Raw genomic sequence first — 20022 nt, 5'->3', positions numbered from 1 at the left:
AAATGGCCTCAGCTGCGTGGAGGCCATACTACAGCCAAAACATCAGCAAACAGACATAAAAGGAGCAACAACACAACTGCTCTGTCTGTGTGTGTATGCACACATGTGTGTCTGTCATTCTGGGGGTTGAACCAGGGCCTTTTGCCTTGTTAGGTAAGAACTCTACTACTGAGTTACATTCTTGGTCCTAAAAAATAAAAAAAAAATACTTTTAATAATTTCCCTCAGTTCATTAGAAAAGTTAGATGAAGCAAATAATTTTCTAAATAAATAATACCTAGCAAAACTGACTCAAAAGTGGAAAACACAAAACCAGACAGACTTTAAAATATTAAAGAAAATGAATCAAGTTTTAAAAAATATTGATAAAAGTTATTTAGGTGATAGCCACTAGCTACTGAAGGAACAAGTAGATCTCTGTTGGAAGAACTATATCATAAATAGAAGTAGACAATTGCACACCCCAAAATACATGTCATGTGGCTGATATGACTTTGGTATCAAAATCGGGTTGGGGTGATAAAAGAAAGAAAATAACATTCAGGCCACTTTTATGTACATTAAGAAAAAATATTAGTAAATACTTCAAATATTAAAAAGTGTTCATGGTAATATTTGTACTCACCTGAGTTTATCCAATATATATTATATTGGATATATATGTATGTGTATGTATATGTGAGTATATATATATATATACACACATGCATATACACATATACACATACATACATACGTACAGGTATGGCCAGATTTAGAACAATCAACTTTATGTGTTTTACTTATTAGCATATTAGCTTCTTAAAGGAGGAAGAGCTCAGTACACACACACACACAGAGGAAAACCCTCCTTGGTAGGTTGAAGATGTCATCCAGTTAGTAGCACAGTTGTCTGCCTACCTTTGCTGTTAGACAGTTGCTTGCCAGCGCCTGCCCATCTGCCTGCTGCTGAAGGCCTGTTGAAAACTATTTTCCTAATCAAAAAGTATTACACCAATACTAGCTGTTATTATTAAATATTCCAGACAAGAGGAGCAAGAGGAGACTGTTTAGCCTGAACCCTGCTCCCACAGGAATGCTACACCACATCTCTGGAAGGCCTTGTGCATATGATGATGTCTTTCCTGTTTGAAGGAAACTGTCATTTCTGTTTGCCCAGGGTAGGGAGCCATCCTACCCACTGAATTACATCCCACCAGAAACTCAGTGGCCAAATAAGGGAATAGACCTGGTGGCTAGCTCAGGAGAGGGAATGGGGAAGAAGGGAAGACATGCCAGAGCCACATGTCCCAGTGGGCTAGTGTCCGTCCCTCAGTGTGCTTCCCCAGACACCCATGTGCTAGGAGCTCTGGCTGTGGAATCTGTTGTTCCTTCTGGCCTGGCCATGAGCCATTGCAGCTTCTTCTGATGATTTGTGTACAGAGGCCCCCACCTCACATGTAGCTTGGAATAATAAATCCTAGATTTTTAAAACGTAAGTGTACATATTAATAAAATATGAAATGTAGCAGTGCAAACAAGCCTAGATGCTCTGCTGGGATTTTCTGATTTGTTTCTCAAGACTAGTCTTCAAGTTGCCTGTTGAAGGTTTTGTACAATAAAGTATTAACTTGCTAAGAACGTGGGGAGTCTTTATCATATCAAGCACCTGAATGTGCTTCACTGAAAAATTCAGAAATGAAGACTCATTTAAACAGCCATTGTGAAACACAAAGAACTGCTCTTCGAAGCATGTTCTAAATGGGAGGAAACAGACTTGTAATGGGGTCCACACAGCCGCCTAGGAAGACACAATAAAGACAGGATAGTGAACACACTCCCCCACTGTCTAATCCCCATGGATTAACACAGCCAATGACAGCATCTAAAATCAGAGCACAACTCGGTCTATGATGGGGACAAAATATCTAGATCTTTCACAGGCTCACCTCCAAGTCCCCATTTATTCCAAAATAACAGACAGAGTCCAGAATTGACGTGGTCTGTTCCTCCTTCAGAGCCAAGCGCACACAAAGCTGCAGGGTTTTTATTTGCTTTGGTGCTGAGAACTATAACTTCTACTATTTTGCCTGTATTTCACTAAACCACATGAACGTGTCTACGTGTTCATAACCCTGTTTGTGTCATTAGCCACCTGCTTAACCCCTCTAAAATGTCTTTATTAAAGGATAAGGAATATATGCGATACAAATTCAGAAAACTGAATTATCTGCATGCACAAAGCTTGCCATTTTGGTTCATATAAGAGTTCACTGGTTGGACTTTAGGGCTTGCTATTGAGTTCGCATATGACTACATGTGTATGAGCATGAGCTATGGTTGGTATCCTGTCTACTGTAATGGAAATAGAGATATGCACAGGCAGCTGGCTTAGTGATCAAAACTCACAAACCACCATATTTTCTTTTCTTTTCTTTTCTTTTCTTTTCTTTTCTTTTCTTTTTTTCTTTTCTTCCTCCTCCTCCTCCTCCTCCTCCTCCTCTTCCTCCTCTTTCTTTTTTGGTTTGAGAAAGGGTTTCTCTGTATAGCTCCAGCTATCCTGGAACTTACTTTGTAGATCAGGCTGGCCTCGAACTCAGAAATCTGCCTGCCTCTGCCTCCCAAGTGCTGGAATTAAAGGCATGCACCACTGTATTTTGTTTTAATTGGATGCTAGAAAATTGTATTAAAACCATAAAGCTACCAGGAGCCATTTTAGCAAGTTCATTTTAGGTTATAGATAATCAAAATGAATTTGTTATGAAGCTCTGATTTGTGAGAAGATACACTTTCCTAGTGCGGTACACACCTGCAATCTCAGCCTTCTGGACGCAAGGGCATGGAGATGGAGCATCTGAATGCAGCCTGGGCTACAAAGTAAGTGAGTGAAATATTCTGCCCCTTCATGAGTGCATGCATGCATGCTCTTTTTGCACCTGTGTATCATTTTGTTGTTTAATTTGTATTCTATTTTTCTTTAAGTAACCGTTTCTGCAAAAGTTCTTATGTATTCTGCCAGAAAGTTCAAGTATGGTCTTATCTTTAAGAGCTAGATAAACCTTGAACATAGTGACTGTTGCAGCAGATAATTTGCTCTAATTTCCACAGTGGCGCAGCAGGACTCACTACCCACCCCAATGTTCTGAGGTTCTGGATTCCCCAATGAAAAGGCACACTCTCGCACACACAGACACATACACACACTCGGCCTTATATTTAAATATACCTTAAACAGCTCAATTGCTGGGCCACTCCCAAACTTCCATGTTGCTAATGCCTTCTCTCCCATTCCCCTGCCTTTCTAAGAACCTTTAAATTACATTCCTAAAGCTAGCCCTAAGGTTTACTCCCTGCCACTTCCTCATTGTCCCTCCGGGGCAAATACATCTCCTTTGTGCTGAGATCTTGGGAGTCCTGAGCTGATACTTTTCCTGTCAGGCAGTTACACCGGTGATTTATGAACTAAGTAATTTAGCAGAGCCGGCCTCAAGAACTGGGGAAAGGGGTGGATCCCTGGATATGGCAGTCTCTTCATGGTCCATCCTTTCATCTCAGCTCCAAACTTTGTCTCTGTAACTCCTTCCATAGGTGTTTTGTTCCCAATTCTAAGGAGGGGCATAGTGTCCACACTTCAGTCTTCATTCTTCTTGACTTACCCCATAATCAGCATCCAAACGCTGACACCATTGCATACACTAGCAAGATTTTATTGAAAGGACCGAGATGTAGCTGTCTCTTGTGAGACTATGCCGGGGTCTAGCAAACACAGAAGTGGATGCTCACAGTCAGCTATTGGATGGATCACAGGGCTCCCAATGGAGGAGCTAGAGAAAGTAGCCAAGGAGCTAAAGGGATCTGCAACCCTATAGGTGGAAGAACAATATGAACTAACCAGTACCCCGGAGCTCTTGACTCTAGCTGCATATGTATCAAAAGATGGCCTAGTCGGCCATCACTGGAAAGAGAGGCCCATTGGACTTGCAAACTTTATATGCCTCAGTACAGGGGAACGCCAGGGCCAAAAAGGGGGAGTGGGTGGGTAGGGGAGTGGGGTGGGTGGGTATGGGGGACTTTTGGTATAGCATTGGAAATGTAAATGAGCTAAATACCTAATAAAAAATGGAAAGAAAAAAAAAGAACTGGGGAAAGAGGAGTCTGTCTGGACAGTAGAGTTTGGGTAAATCCTATATAGGGCTTTTAAGTTTATTTAGTTTTGAAAGAGGACCTATTAGCCCAGACTGGTCCTTAGGGACAGATGCAGTATGTGAACTACTGCTGTGCCTGTTCTTTATTTGAAAATTGGTCTAATGCCTTCTTAGAGTAGCACTTGGAGATCCACACGCAAGCCTCCTGACCCCATTTCCAGAACTTACTTGGTATATTAGTTGAGGTTCTTTAAAGGAACAGAACCAATGGGACACACACACACACACACACACACACACACACACACACACACGAGATAAAGAACTTACTAAGTCAGTTTAAGTTAAATAACATCTGAGTTATACCTGAGAGGCCAGCAGCTGCTTGGTCCTTGAAGCACTGGAGTTGTCCTACTGCAGCTGTCTGTCACTGCAGAGAAGGCCAAGAGCCTGGCAGCCACTCAGCCCATAAGGCTGAAGGGCTGAGTGTGTCAGCAGTCTCAGTCTGGTACTGAAAGCCTGGAAGTTTCCTGGAGAGCCAATGATCTTGAGTTTTGACACACTGGTTCTGACATTAGCATAAAGGCTCACTGCAGCAATAGAGCAAATCAATTCAACACGAGGGACAAGCTGGACTGCTGAAAGGTGCTACCCACCCTCAGAGGGCCTTGGACATGAGTTGAAGCCATCAGGAGTGAGAGGTCAACTCAGGAGATTCTAATTTGTAGCAAGTTGGCATTAAAACCAACTGCAATGCTTTGGTTTTATTTAGTTCAGCACAAGATCATCACTATCACCAGCACCATTGTGAGCAGCAGTGGCAGCGGCAGCATCTTAGACAAGGTCTGTGTAGTCCAGGCTGGCCTGAAACTCACTATGAATTTCCAGATGGCCTTGTACTCATGGGCCTGCCAAAGCTGGAATTATTGATGTATCCCACTTAGTTCAAATGCTTCGATTCTTTTTGAACATTTTCTCTCAGGTCTCTGACACTGGTTAAAGCTGAAGGCACATACACTGGAAGCCAGGACGCTCTGCTCCTGCTCTACAGAGCCTCTCTTAGAGACCCCCTGTACATATAGAGGCTCTTTGCCCTGATAATCTTCCCTTGGTCCATATATACTTGTTTTGGGAGTTAACAATCCTTAGGTGAACAAGTGATTGTCCCCAAGAGCCAGTGTCAGGCTAGGGAGATAATCCAGTGAGTAGAGGCACTTGTCACCAAGCCTGAGTTCAAACCCCAGCCCCACATGTTGAAAGGTGACTCCTGAAAATTATCCTCCTAGCTCCTTTTTATGGCTAAATATGTTTCATTATACATATTATCTTTTTATCAGTACATCCACAGATGAATATTTGGTTTGTTTCCACCATTTGGTTTTATGAATAAATACTTCCCCCACACCTGACTATACATCCACCAAACATATTCCTTCTCCTTTATAGTTTTATAAAAGAGTGAATGTCTAGAATGTAATATACATATATTTATATATTAATATATATATTAAAAAGTACCTGAAGAATAAATTATCCAATAAACAAGTAGGCAAAAATCTATAATAGTCATCAAAGTCTGACCCTGGACTAGTTCTCAAATTAGACTGCAACTAGGGAACTACGATGTAAACTAATATGTGCGCGCGGAAATTATCCAAAGGGTGCTTCTGGGTTTTCTTTTGCTTTCAGATACAAAGGAGGAGCAAAGAAGAGATATAAGGATAGAGGGAAGCTTTTTGTTTGAAGTAACTGGAACAGTACTGAAGGAGAAAGAAAAAGGCCTAAAAGGACGAAAAAGAAAGCTACTCATGTAAGTTAATCAACATATTACCAATGAATTAATGAAAATAATTAAAAAGACACACCTCCTCCCAGTGGAAAAGATGGCAGGGGAGCATGTAGCTGAAGTCCCTGTGAGCATCAGAGTGCAGCTAGAGCCCTACCTCAGAAAAGGGAGACCCAGGAATACTGGGTGTTCAAGCAGCCCTTTGCCAGCAGAGCTTCAGAAGCTGCGGGCTGGTCCTTTGGGAAGTGCTAAGGCAGAGCCATTCATTCAGATGTGGCAGGGACTCCTCCCACTCTCTGTGTAAACACTGCTGCTGGATGGTTTAGGACACAGTAATCCTGTGAGTGCTCTGCAATTAACATGTCCTTCAGAAAAGCTCTGCTGAACTCTAGGTTTAAAGGGATTTGAAGGCCACCTACACCAGCGCTCTCCACTGATCTGCCAGCTGCTAGGGAAGCAGCCAGCCTGGAAAGGAACCTTCAGGACAGTGTCCCTCTCTTCCCAGCTGGGGTGGACAGGTCTGCAGAAGGAGTATTATCTCAGGCCATGGGCTGGATGCCACACTTCAATCTTTGCTAAAACACTTTGGTCTGGGCTGATAGTTGTTAGTGCTATTTTTAGCTCTTTAAACACACCTAGTCCCAATCTGCAAGTGTGAAGAACTTCTAATATTTTTATTGTTATCGTAAACATTCTAGAGATTATATTTCTTTACTGTCCGTGTTTGTGGGCTGGTGCACTGCCACAGTGTGCACGTGAGAATATCTTACACAGTCAGTTCTCTTCTTCCACCCTCTGGGGAGGGGAAATTGAACTCTGCTGGTGTCTTTAAAAACTCCTTTAAGCTCAAGAATGGTAGCACATACCTGTAATCCCAGCCCCCAAAAGCAGAAGTAGGAATTTTAGGCCAGCCTGGTATACATAGCCAATTTCAGCAACGAAAGCTATTAAGTGAGACTCAAAAAACAGTATGTAAATAAAACTCCCTTTAAGACAACCACTGTATTTGTTACCTTCAGCCACACGTCCACCACAGGGAGTAAAAAGTATGGAAGTATAGTTTTATTCTATCTGTCCAGTTCACAAAACTGGACCACCAATAGTTACAGCATTCCAAGTTTTAAGACTACTAAGGACATACACCATCAATTCCTGAGTGAACAGTGCAGTGGAATATTTAATACATATTGCTCAGAAGATATCTTGCAGCATAAAAAGTAACCAAAATGATTGCTTAGTTTATCATGTCATAAAATACAAGTGTTGACTGCCGAACAGTGATACAACTTCAGTGGTCAGGAAACTTGCAGTTCATAACAAAGGCTCCCATATGCACCTGCTGCCATGACTGACCCTCCAGGTCAGGGTCAGCAGTAAGATAAGTCACGGTACAAAATTAAACCAAGAAGTTACTTGTACTGAAGACACATGATTTCATTTCAGAAAGCAAAGCCTTCCATACATACAAAAACTCATTTAAAAACTCCTAGGCAATCACAAATATAAACTAGTTGAATAAAAGACAATGGCAGCTTTTTCTTAAGCGGTGAATCCGTGAATCTCATCATCAGAAAAGTTAAGATCATGCAGCAACCTGAAAAACAAAACATGTATGACTTTAGGGAAAATGTTTACAAATAGAGTCATGAGGTCAGAGCTCGCCAACACACCCTCCTCATTTTCTCGTCATGTTTGTTAAGAACACAATGACCACATCAGAAACTTAATGACAAAACAGCATCAGCTATGTAGTCAGTGTTCAATTTTCTTTAACAGATTCACAAATGCCACTAATTTTAAATGATTTGAGTTAAGATCCAGTTATAAGTTGGATAGTTATAAGGAGGTCCACTCCCTGTAAGTGGCAGGCACGCCCTTGGCTACATCTCATCTCTAGGTCCTTCTCTCCCCTTGCTCCATGTTCTGCCATGTTCTGCAGTAAATCTGCTAAAAACCGTAATGGTTTTTTCTTTCTTTCTTCTTTTTTTTTTTTTTAATTTTTTCGAGACAGGGTTTCTCTGTATAGCCCTGGCTGTCCTGGAACTCACTTTGTAGACCAGGCTGGCCTCGAACTCAGAAATCCGCCTGCCTCTGCCTCCTGAGTGCTGGGATTAAAGGCGTGCGCCACCACGCCCGGCTCCCGTAATGTTTTTATTGTGGACTATTCCACAATCCTCTCTGCTGAATTCCTATGACATTCTTCAATAGCATGGCCCTGTGACCTCTACTCCTCACACATAATTAAATATATGGAGTCTAGGGCATTATCACATATAGATTTAATTCTCTGTCTACTTCATATAGACTGTTACTACTATATGATATGCATGGCTGCCTCTCTTATTAGATGCTAGCAACCACTGGTGACCTATGAAATCCAAGATTCTACTTCCATCATTCTTTACTGATCAACCGAAGGGTTTTATAAAGAAAGCTTACTCTGTGGTTATGTAGATATCCAGCAACCAGCTCATACAGAAAGAAGGCAGAATAAATGCTTTATTTTCCCACCTTTTTTCACCAGTGTTTAAAGTGAGGGGTAGGAAAACACACTGCTGAAATACACTGACACTTGGCAAATCACCCAAACAGAGTCTGAAACCATAGAGGTGGCTGCTGAAGATGATCACTCAGTACTGTCTGTCCAGAGCAGAGTCAGTCACAGCAAGGGCTCACCTGGCACAGCCGTTGGATGCAGTAGGCAAGTGGGGGCCTATCCTACTTTTTTAGACATATATACTATTTCCCTCAGGGAAGGGCTTCATTGTAACCACTCTACCCATCTTTAACACACCCAGTTATCTCTGACCTTCTCCAGCTTGTTCTGACTGGATTGTGTGTTGTTTTGAATGAACTCAGGGTTCTATATTTGAGAAGCAGACATTCTACCACTGAGATACATTCCTAGCTCTCTTCTGGTTGTATATATAGCTCAGGTTGTTCTGGAACTCCCCATCTTCCTGCCTCTGTATCCAGAATACTGGGGTTACAGTGTGCACATCACAAAAAGCTCTGGAACCATGCAGTCTACATTCATAACTTCATAGGTGCTTTATTATCACATGGTTCTGGTCTTTTCAAAACACACGCCTAGGTGACAGTACCTGACTATCTATGATACTTCAAGTTATATTTTAGTCACTGTCTCATCACAGGACAGGGTGAGTCTCTGAAGTTGAGTCTACTTATGCACAGAGTGAGTAGATCAAAGTATCACTATCAGCCATTTGTTTTTTTTTTAATTAGGTATTTTCTTCATTTACATTTCCAGTGCTATCCCAAAAGTCCCCCATACCCTCCCCCCACACTCCCCTACCCATCCACTCCCACTTCTTGGCCCTGGCGTTCCCCAATACTGAGGCATATGAAGTTTGCACAACCAATGGGCCTCTCTTTCCACTGATGGCCGACTAGGCCATCTTCTGATACATATGCAGCTAGAGACACGAGCTCCAGGGGGGTACTGGTTAGTTCATATTGTTGTTCCACCTATAGGGTTGCAGATCCCTTTAGCTCCTTGGGTACTTTCTCTAGCTCCTCCATTGGGGGCCCTGTGTTCCATCCTATAGATGACTGTGAGCATCTACTTATGTGTTTGCTAGGCCCCAGCACAGCCTCATAAGAGACAGATATATCAGGGTCTTTTCAGCAAAATCTTGCTAGTGTATGCAATGGTGTCAGCGCTTGGAGGCTGATTATGGGATGGATCCCTGGATATGGCAGTCTCTAGATGGTCCGTCCTCTCATCTCAGCTCCAAACTTTGTCTCTGTAACTCATTCCATGGGTTCTTTGTTCCCAATTCTAAGAAGGAGCAAAGTATCCACACTTTGGACTTTGTTCTTCTTTAGCTTCATGAGTTTCACAAATTGTATATCTTGGGTATTCTAAGTATCTGGGCTAATATCCACTTATCAGTGAGTACATACCATGTGAGTTCTTTTGTGATTGGGTTACTTTACACAGGATGATGCCCTCCAGGTCCATCCATTTGCCAATGAATTTCATAAATTCATTCTTTTTAATAGCCGAGTAGTACTCCATTGTGTAAATGTACCACATTTTCTGTATCCATTCTTCTGTTGAAGGGCATCTGGGTTCTTTCCAGCTTCTGGCTATTATAAATAAGGCTGCTATGAGCATAGTGGAGCATGTGTCCTTCTTACCAGTTGGAACATCTTCTGGGTATATGCCCAGGAGAAGTATTGCAGGATCCTCCAGTAGTACTAGGTCCAATTTTCTGAGGAACTGCCAGACTGATTAGAGTGGTTGTAGAAGCTTGCAATCCCACCAACAGTGGAGGAGTGTTCCTCTTTCTCCACATCCTCGCCAGCATCTGCTGTCACCTGAGTTTTTGATCTTAGCCATTCTGACTGGTATGAGGTGGAATCTCAGGGTTGTTTTGATTTGTGTTTCCCTGATGATTAAGTGTTGCGGCCGCCACATGCTGAACATTTATTCAGGTGCTTCTCAGTCATTTGGTATTCCTCAGGTGAGAATTCTTTGTTAAGCTCTGTACCCCATTTTTTAATGGGGTTATTTGATTTTTTTTGGAGTCCACCTTCTTGAGTTCTTTGTATATATTGGATATTAGTCCCCTATCTGATTTAGGATAGGCAAAGATCCTTTCCCAATCTGTTGGTGGCCTTTTTGTCTTATTGACGGTGTCTTTTGCCTTACAGAAGCTTTGCAATTTTATGAGGTCCCATTTGTCGATTCTCTTACAGCACAAGCCATTGCTGTTCTAGTCAGGAATTTTTCCCCTGTGCCCATAAGTTTCACTGTCTCTGGTTTTATGTGGAGTTCCTTGATCCACTTAGATTTGACCTTAGTATAAGAAGATAGGAATGGATGAATTCGCATTCTTCTACATGATAACCACCAGTTGAGCCAGCACCATTTGTTGAAAATGCTGTCTTTTTTCCACTGGATGGTTTTAGCTCCCTTGTCAAAGATCAAGTGACCATAGGTGTGTGGGTTCATTTCTGGGTCTTCAATTCTATTCCATTGATCTACTTGTCTGTCGCTATACCAGTACCATGCAGTTTTTATCACAATTGCTCGGTAGTACAGCTTTAGGTAAGGCATGGTGATTCCACCAGAGGTTCTTTTATCCTTGAGAATAGTTTTTGCTATCCTAGGTTTTTTTGTTATTCCAGATGAATTTGCAGATTGCCCTTTTCAATTCGTTGAAGAATTGAGTTGGCATTTTGATGGGGATTACATTGAATCTGTAGATTGCTTTTGGCAAGATAGCCATTTTTACTATATTGATCCTGCCAATCCATGAGCATGGGAGATCTTTCCACCTTCTAAGAACTTCTTGAATTTCTTTCTTCAGAGACTTGAAGTTCTTATCATACAGATCTTTCACTTCCTTAGTCATGCCAAGGTATTTTATATTATTTGTGACTATTGAAAAGAGTGTTGTTTCCCTAATTTCTTTCTCAGCCTGTTTATCCTTTATGTAGAGAAAGGCCATTGACTTGTTTGAGTTAATTTTATATCCAGCTACTTCACTGAAGCTCTTTATCAGGTTTAAAAGTTCTCTAGTGGAATTTTTAGGGTCACTTATATATACTATCATATCATCTGCAAAAAGTGATATTTTGACTTCTTCCTTTCCAATTTGTATTCCCCTGATCTCCTTTTGTTGTCGAATTGCTTTGGCTAGGACTTCAAGTACAATGTTGACTAGGTAGGGAGAAAGTGGGCAGCCTTGTCTAGTCCCTGATTTTAGTGGGATTGCTTACAGCTTCTCTCCATTTACTTTGATGTTGGCTACTGGCCTGCTGTAGATTACTTTTATCATGTTTAGGTATGGGCCTTGAATTTCTGACCTTTCCAAGACTTTTATCATGAAGGGGTGTTGGATTTTGTCAAATGATTTCTAACGAGATGATCAAGTGGTTTTTGTCTTTAAGTTTGTTTATATAGTGGATTACATTGATGGATTTCCGTATATTAAACCATCCCTGCATCCCTGGAATGAAACCTACTTGGTCAGGGTGGATGATTGTTTTGATGTGTTCTTGGATTCGGTTAGCGAGAATTTTATTGAGGATTTTTGCTTGATATTCATCAGGGAAATTGGTCTGAAGTTCTCTATCTTTGTTGGGTCTTTCTGTGGTTAGGTATCAGAGTAATTGTAGCTTCATAGAATGAGTTGGGTAGAGTACCTTCTGCTTCTATTTTGTGAAATAGTTTGTGAAGAACTGGAATTAGATCTTCTTTGAAGGTCTGATAGTCCTCTGTACTAAACCCATCTGGTCCTGGGCTTTTTTTGGTTGGGAGACTATTAATGACTGCTTCTATTTCTTTAGGGGATATAGGACTGTTTAGATCATTAACCTGATCCTGATTTAACTTTAGTACCTGGTATCTGTCTAGAAATTTGTCCATTTTTTCCAGGTTGTCCAGTTTTGTTAAGTATAGCCTTTTGTAGAAGGATCTGATGGTGTTTTGTATTTCTTCAGGATCTGTTGTTATGTCTCCTTTTTCATTCCTGATTTTGTTAATTAGGATGCTGTCCCTGAGCCCTCTAGTGAGTCTGGCTAAGGGTTTATCTATCTTGTTGATTTTCTCAAAGAACCAGTTCCTCATTTGGTTGATTCTTTGAATAGTTCCTCTTGTTTCCACTTGGTTGATTTCACCCAAGTTTGATTATTTCCTGCCGTCTACTCCTCTTGGGTGAATTTGCTTCCTTTTGTTCTAGAGCTTTTAGGTGTGTTGTCAAGCTGCTTGTGCGTGTTCTCTCTAGTTTCTTTTTGGAGGCACTCAGAGCTATGAGTTGTCCTCTTAGAAATGCTTTCATCGTGTCCCATAAGTTTGGGTGTGTTGTGGCTTTATTTTCATTAAACTCTAAAAAGTCTTTAATTTCTTTCTTTATTCACTTCCTTGACCAAGGTATCATTGAGAAGAGTGTTGTTCAGTTTCCACGTGAATGTTGGCTTTCTATTATTTATGTTATTGAAGATCAGCCTTAGTCCATAGTGATCTGATAGGATGCATGGGACAATTCCAATATTTTTGTATCTGTTGAGGCCTGTTTTGTGACCAATTATATGGTCAATTTTGGAGAAGGTACCATGAGGTGCTGAGAAGAAGGTATATCCTTTTGTTTTAGGATAAAATGTTCTGTAAATATCTGTTAAATCCATTTGTTTCATAACTTCTGTTAATTTCATTGTGTCCCTGTTTAGTTCCTGTTTCCACGATCTGTTGTGAAAATTGTTGAAATGTGGTGTGTTGAAGTCTCCCACTATTATTGTGTGAGGTGTAATGTGTGCTTTGAGCTTTACTAAAGTTTCTTTAATGAGTGTGGCTGCCCTTGCATTTGGAGCATAGATATTCAGACTTGAGAGTTCCTCTTAGAGGATTTTTACCTTTGATGAATATGAAGTGTCCCTCCTTGTCTCTTTTGATTAACTTTGGGTTGGAAGTCGGTTTTATTCGATATTAGAATGGCTACTCCAGCTTGTTTCTTCAGACCATTTGCTTGGAAAATTGTTTTCCAGCCCTTCACTTCAAAGTAGTCTGTCTTTTTCCCTGAGATAGGTTTCCTGTAAGCAGCAAAATGTTGGGTCCTGTTTGTGTAGCCAGTCTGTTAGTCTATGTCTTTTTATTGGAGAATTGAGTCCATTGATATTAAGAGATATTAAGGAAAAGTAATTGTTGCTTCCTATTATTTTTGTTGTTAGAGTTGGCATTCTGTTCTTGTGGTTGTTTTCTTTTAGGTTTGTTGAGGGATTACTTTCTTGCTTTTTATAGGGCGTGGTTTCTGTCCTTGTATTGTTTTTTTTTTTTTTTTCTGTTATTATCCTTTGAAGGGCTAGATTCATGGAAAGATAATGTGTGAATTTGATTTTGTCATGGAATACTTTTGTTTCTCCATCTAAGATAATTGAAAGTTTGGCTGTGTATAGTAGCCTAGGCTGGCATTTGTGTTCTCTTAGTGTCTGTATAACATCTGTCCAGGATCTTCTGGCTTTCATAGTCTCTGGTGAAAAGTCTGGTGTAATTCTGATAGGCCTGCCTTTATATGTTACTTGACCCTTTTCCCTTACTGCTTTTAATATTATATCTTTATTTAGTGCATTTGTGTTCTGATTATTATATGTCGGGAGGAATTTCTTTTCTGGTCCAGTCTATTTGGAGTTCTGTAGGCTTCTTGTATGTTCATGGGCATCTCTTTCTTTAGGTTTGGGAAGTTTTCTTCTATTATTTTGTTGAAGATATTTGCCGGCCCTTTAAGTTGAAAATCTTCATTCTCATCTACTCCTATTATCCGTAGGTTTGGTCTTCTCATTGTGTCCTGGATTTCCTGAATGAGTTAGGTTCTTTTTGCATTTTGCATTGTCTTTGATTGTTGTGCCGATGTTCTCTATGGAATCTTCTGCACCTGAGATTCTCTCTTCCATCTCTTGTATTCTGTTGCTGATGCTCGAATCTATGGTTCCAGATGTCTTTCCTACGGTTTCTATCTCCAGCGTTGCCTCACTTTGGGTTTTCTTTATTGTGTCCACTTCCCTTTTTAGGTCTAGTATGGTTTTGTTCATTTCTATCACCTGTTTGGATGTGTTTTCCTGTTTTTCTTTAAGGACTTGTAACTCTTTAGCAATGTTCTCCTGTATTTCTTTAAGTGAGTTATTAAAGTCCTTCTTGATGTCCTCTCCCATCATCATGAGATAAGCTTTTAAATCCCGGTCTAGCTTTTCGGGTGTGTTGGGGTGCCCAGGACTGGGTGAGGTGGGAGTGATGCTTTCTGATGATGGTGAGTAGTCTTGGTTTCTGTTAGTAAGATTCTTTATGTTTGCCTTTCGCCATCTGGTAATCTCTGGAGTTAGTTTTTATAGTTGTCTCTGGTTGGAGATTGTTCCTCTCATGATTCTGTTAGCCTCTATCAGCAGACCTGGGAGACTAGCTCTCTCCTCTGAGTTTCAGTGGTCAGAGCACACTCTGCATGCAAGCTCTCTTCTAACAGGGTAGGTGCACAGATATCTGGCGTTCGGACCTCCCTCCTTGCAGAAGAAGAAAGGCCCGAAACAGGACCTATCCCAGAAGCTGTGTTGCTTCGGCCTGTCACAGAAGCTGTTAGCTTTTGTAGTCCACACTCTCACCTGCACAGACTAGTCTCAGAGGGATCCGGGAACCAAGATGGCTCCCCCAGGTGTTCCAGCAAACCCCTCCAGGGCAGGGTGGACACCTCTCCTCTGGCAGGGAAGGTGCCCGGATGTCTGGAGCCTGAAATGAGGTCTGTCTCAGATGCTGTCCTCTAGGGACCTTGGGGGTTTCCACCGACTCTGTGCCCAGATGACGAAGTGCTGGCACCGACTGGAAGGGACTTGTGACTCTGGTCAGTCCAGGTTTCCTGCTCCTCTAATGCTGTCTCAGGTCCTGTGCGATTGGATTTGAACAGAAGTTGTGTTCTACTCACCGGTGGTCCTAAGATCTCGTGGAGAGTCCTCTAGGGGACCTTGGGGGTGTCCGCCGACTCCACGCCCAAGGTGCCCCGATGCTGGCGCCAACCTGAAGGGACTTGTGACCCTGGTCAGGCCAGGTTTCCTGCTTCCCTAATGCTGTCTTAGGTCCCGCGCAATTTGATTGGAACAGAAGTTGTGTTCCACTCACTGGTGGTCCTAAGACCGAGTGGAGAGTCCTCTAGGGGACCTTGGGGGTGTCTGCTGACTCCGAGCCCAAGGTGCCCCAGTGCTGGTGCCAACAGGAAGGGCAGCCATTTGGTTTTAAAGTATAGGCTTCTAAACCTTTATTATACAAATTGACAAGTGCTCATGAAATGAGGAGGGTACGTTTGGACTACAGCTAGTTATCGAGCTCGTACTGAGAGGGCTTGGATCTAGACCTACCCATGGACACCAAAGTCTACAGATCCTTGTGACCCTCATAAAATGGCAGTATATATGTGTCCTGTGCATGTTCATATCCCAAGACACTTTAAATTACCCCTAGACTAGTTACAATACATCAAGCAACATAACGGCTGTATAGCTATGCTCTGCTGCACAGGAAGTGACAGCAGCTGTGCAAATGTTCAGTGCCAGGGAAATGACTTAAGAGTATTCTTGCTTCACAGCTTGGTGAGGAAGGGGAAGAGCTGGAGAAGTGACTTTTGTGCAACATGCAGCAGACATGAGATTAACTCCAGAGTTCTTTGTAATGTGTGTAGCAAAAGCCTTTATTTCACAAAACAAAACTATGATAAAATAAGAGCCTTTTGTCACTTTTGATATGAAAGGCACATTATCTGGGCATAATGCCTTAACCACAGCACCCAGGAGGTAGAGGCAGACAGATCTCTAAGTCTGAGGGATACATATTGAGACCTGGTCTCAAACAGAAGGAAGACATATTCCATTAAGATGGTAATGACAAGAAATCAAGGAAATGAGTCTGAACTAAAGCCACAAGGGAGATGCTATGAAGTGCAAATCCTGATCTGGGTCGAGTCACCTTGACAGGCAGCTCCATCAGCTTGTTTAGGGGAGGTAATCTCGGGAAGGCATGAGAAATGATTAACAGCCCTGCTGAGTTTCCTAGTCAAGCAAGCTCTGTATTGGAAGATTAGTTTTGAGGCAAAATTGAGAAACAAGCTGTAGAGATTACAGTTGCTTTACAGCATATGAAAATCCTACAGTCATGACAATCTACTATTTAATGAGCAGACTGTGTGGCTCCCATCTGCATCCGTATGGCTCAGATGTGCAGAACCAAATGAATGAAAATGAAGAAGACTTGGCCCCAGCTCCAGCTGACCACCAGTCATTGGGGAGGAATGGAGTTCTGCTAGGATGGGTGTGCAGATCCCTCTGTAGCCAGTCTTTCCATGCTGAAGGTTTGAAGTTTCCACTGCCTAACAGTATCACTGCGGCCCAGAGATGTCCTGAGGCATGTGAGCCAGCAGTGTAAAGCAGTGTGGCACTTAGCCTTGATTTCCAATAAAAGACAATTGCTTCTTTACAACTTGGAGTTGGGGTTTTTGAAAATAAATTTTACAATAAAATTAAACTCAAAATATCTATAAAATATAAGGTTTATACAAAACAAATTTAAGGAGTTTCTAATCTAGAAATCCAGTACGTGCTACATTTAACCAAATATTTTAAAGGATCACATCCAGTAGTTTCATTGTGTAGTCTGGCCTTGGGTCTTGCTTGCTTATGTAGCATAATCTGGCATCTTCCTTTGACGTGCTCCATAACTTGGGGTCACTGTGTTTGACTTACCAGCCCTCTGCAGCTACAGAGCATAAAAGCAGAGAACCTCACTGAAAGGAAAACAGCTTATTTGTCATCATTCACATTGCGGGTGGTGAGCATGAGACCGAGAGCCCAACATTTCAAAAAGATTGTGGCTCTGATCTTGTAATGTTCTTGACAGCCACAGGCAGATGCCTTCGCCGGCTGCAAGTAATGCTAAGCACAACTCACGCCCCAACCTCCGCCCCTCGTGTGAGACCAGCAGCTCCACTACTGCTCTGGTTTCAGGCAACCAGATTTCAGTGTGTGACAGCACGGCAGGAAGAGCCAAAGGCTGCCCAAGTGCTCTCTGTGAGCTTTCACTGCAGGGTCCCCGCTCCCCATTGCCACTCACCTTATCCCCTCGTCAGTAAATGGTGTTGGTCCGCAGATGCAAAGGAAGGCCCTAGAGTTTTCTGAACTTCTTTGCAAAAATTCAGAGAGAAGAGCTCGTGATATGTGTCCCTGTTTGCCATTCCATTCTGGAGAAGGTGCCGAGAGAACAAATTCAACATCAAATCTAGGACAAGAAAAGAGTTTTCAAAGTCTGTCGTTTCAAACCTACTATTGTCCCATTTCAAGGTCAGTAAGACTCCTTTCCCAAAGGACAGCTTAGGAAGACTGGATAGGTTCTAAGTAAAGACTGGATAGGTTCATGTGTGTGTAAAAAATTCACACACACATGAATGCAAATTCACCAAGGATTGGTTTTGCTGTGGGTAAGGGCAATGTAAGGATTAGCCTTGCTATGAATAGAGAAGTCATTTGATTGTTTTATGGTTTTTGTTTTATTTTCTTAAACTCATTAGCAAGAGGACTCCATGAGATCTCAGCAGCTGCTTGATACACTGGCATTAATAACCACCTTTGAGTCTCAGGAAAGTGCAATTTCCAGAGGCAGGTATTTTAATCCCTGCTTAAATCTACACCACAAATTTCTGACCATGGGAAAATAGCTAAGCAGCCTGTGTGACTTCTTATCCCTGTAGTTCCAAATCAGGGAACTCTATAGTCTCATGTCCAGAGCCTAGTACTAGCCCTGTGAATGGCACTCATTCACTTGGTTGTGTGAGGCAGAGCCTTAGAACCTCTCAGAAGCCTCTCCTTCCACCCTTCGTATACAGCCTATGAGCGGCCCTGGGTCCACCTTCAGTCTCCACAACATGACAACCCACAAAATATAAAGTGACAAGGAGAGAAAAGGATGGGGTAGGGACCTGGACTTGCTCCTTGAGAATGTACATGTGGCGTGAGACCAAAACAGGAAGAATATCCCTTACAGGTTGAGTTCAGTTTGCAGTTAAGCATAAGTTCACGTTTGTGCTGTTTGACCCAGATGCTCTGGATGTGCCTGACCACATGTGGGCTGGAGGCACACAGGCAGGAAATAGGTCCGGACGCATGCTTGCTCCAGACTGGACCTGAGAAATGTGGCGAATTGTTGGTTTTGCCTTTATAAGCCCCTGCAAGAACATGACTTGTGGCCACTTTTGGGAACCCATAGATGGATCTGGTCAGAGATCCAACCTCCCAGTATTAAATTAAAGCTTGCTTCAAACTTGGCTTAAGATTGTAGTGGTGGTCTTTCACTCAGCCAGTGGGATTAACATTGGACTAAAAAGTCACCGGGAGAGCCAGGCGGTGGTGGCACATGCCTTTAATCCCAGCACTTGGGAGGCAGAGGCAGGTGGATTTCTGAGTTCGAGGCCAGCCTCATCTACAAAGTGAGTTTCAGGACTGCCAGGGCTATAAAAAAAAGTCACCAGGAATAAATAAATCTATTGAAAAAATTTAAAGTACACAAACAGTGTACACTCTAACATGTACAGAATCCGTCTATCTAGCAACTAATTTTTCCCTCTTGCTTTCAAAACATACCTCTTCCCGTTTCTCACACTTATCCACAACACTTCCCTATTTTATTACCACAGCCTCAGGTGGGACTCTCAGATCTTAGATCTGTCTGATACATCACAGCCATAATAACTCTCCTAAAACCTAGGAGAGGCTCTATTGCCTACAGATTAGCAATTCAAAGTCCTTGGTGTCCCAGCCTTTTGGTTTTTCTGTATGTGTCTGTACAGAAAAATATTCTTTTTCATTGAAGTACCAGAACATTCTGGCCTTGAAGAATCTAACTACTTTCTTTTTCTGTTCACAGAAATGCTGATTTGTTTCCTAAAATCCAGGTCATAACCCCCTTGTTCCAGGAAGCCCTGCATCCCTTCTCCTCGGAATGGGATCACTGGCCGCGAGTGCTGGAGCAGGTTTCAGACAACACAGCAGTGCAGTGATGCAGGTGCTCCTCTTCATTGGTGACCCAGTCCTGAGCTGCCGGGATTCATTTCTTTATCTATTCTAGTGGAAAACTAAGGGGATTACCAATATCAAATTATGATGCTGGCTGGGCTGGGGTCCGGGGGGTGGGGGTAGGGATGACTTTTGTCAAAGTCTTCATAGCCCAAGAACACCTTCACCTGTGACTCTTCAGCACTGTTATCCTGAGGACTTAGGGGAGTACAGAAAAAAAATCTCACCATGCCATACGACATGGGCTGGTTAAATAAACTATGGTACGTTCACATGACAGAACACACTGCTATTATTAAAAATCATGGTACAATACATGGCTTTCCAGCCCACACTTCTGGCATTTTGAGCCACTCCTGGCTGTGATGGTTTGTATATGCTTAGCTCAGAGAGTGGCACTATTTGGAGGTGTGGCCTTGTTGGAGTAGGTGTGTCACTGTGGGCTTGGGCTTTAAGATCCTTGTTCTAGCTTCCTAGAAGCCAGTCTTCCAGTAGCATCCTTCAGATGAAGATGTAGAACTCTCAGCTCTGCCTGCTTTATGCCTGCCT

The 20022-nt window shown here is 42.2% G+C and overlaps 1 protein-coding gene across 5 annotated transcripts in view; it reads right to left on the bottom strand.

Moving 5' to 3' along the window:
- Positions 1–6557: 6557 nt before the first annotated feature.
- The window catches only part of Cyb5r4 (cytochrome b5 reductase 4), a 55767-nt gene continuing 42302 nt past the window's right edge, over positions 6558–20022 (bottom strand). For 3 of the 5 annotated variants that reach the window (XM_017313397.1, XM_006511200.2, XM_030244394.1), the window contains 2 exons: positions 17519–17683; positions 6951–7504 (listed from right to left, as the gene is read on the bottom strand). In XM_017313397.1, the coding sequence (XP_017168886.1) occupies positions 7450–7504; positions 17519–17683 (220 nt within the window). In that variant the 3' untranslated portion in view covers positions 6951–7449. Of the gene's footprint in view, positions 7505–17518; positions 17684–20022 lie in introns of all 5 variants that reach the window. The other 2 variants (NM_024195.2, NM_001359962.1) reach the window with 1 other exon arrangement.

The sequence above is a fragment of the Mus musculus genome, chromosome 9 (genome assembly GCF_000001635.26).
Source record: "Mus musculus strain C57BL/6J chromosome 9, GRCm38.p6 C57BL/6J".
Classification (NCBI taxonomy): Eukaryota; Metazoa; Chordata; class Mammalia; order Rodentia; family Muridae; genus Mus; species Mus musculus.
This window is presented reverse-complemented; position numbering and strand designations above follow the sequence as displayed.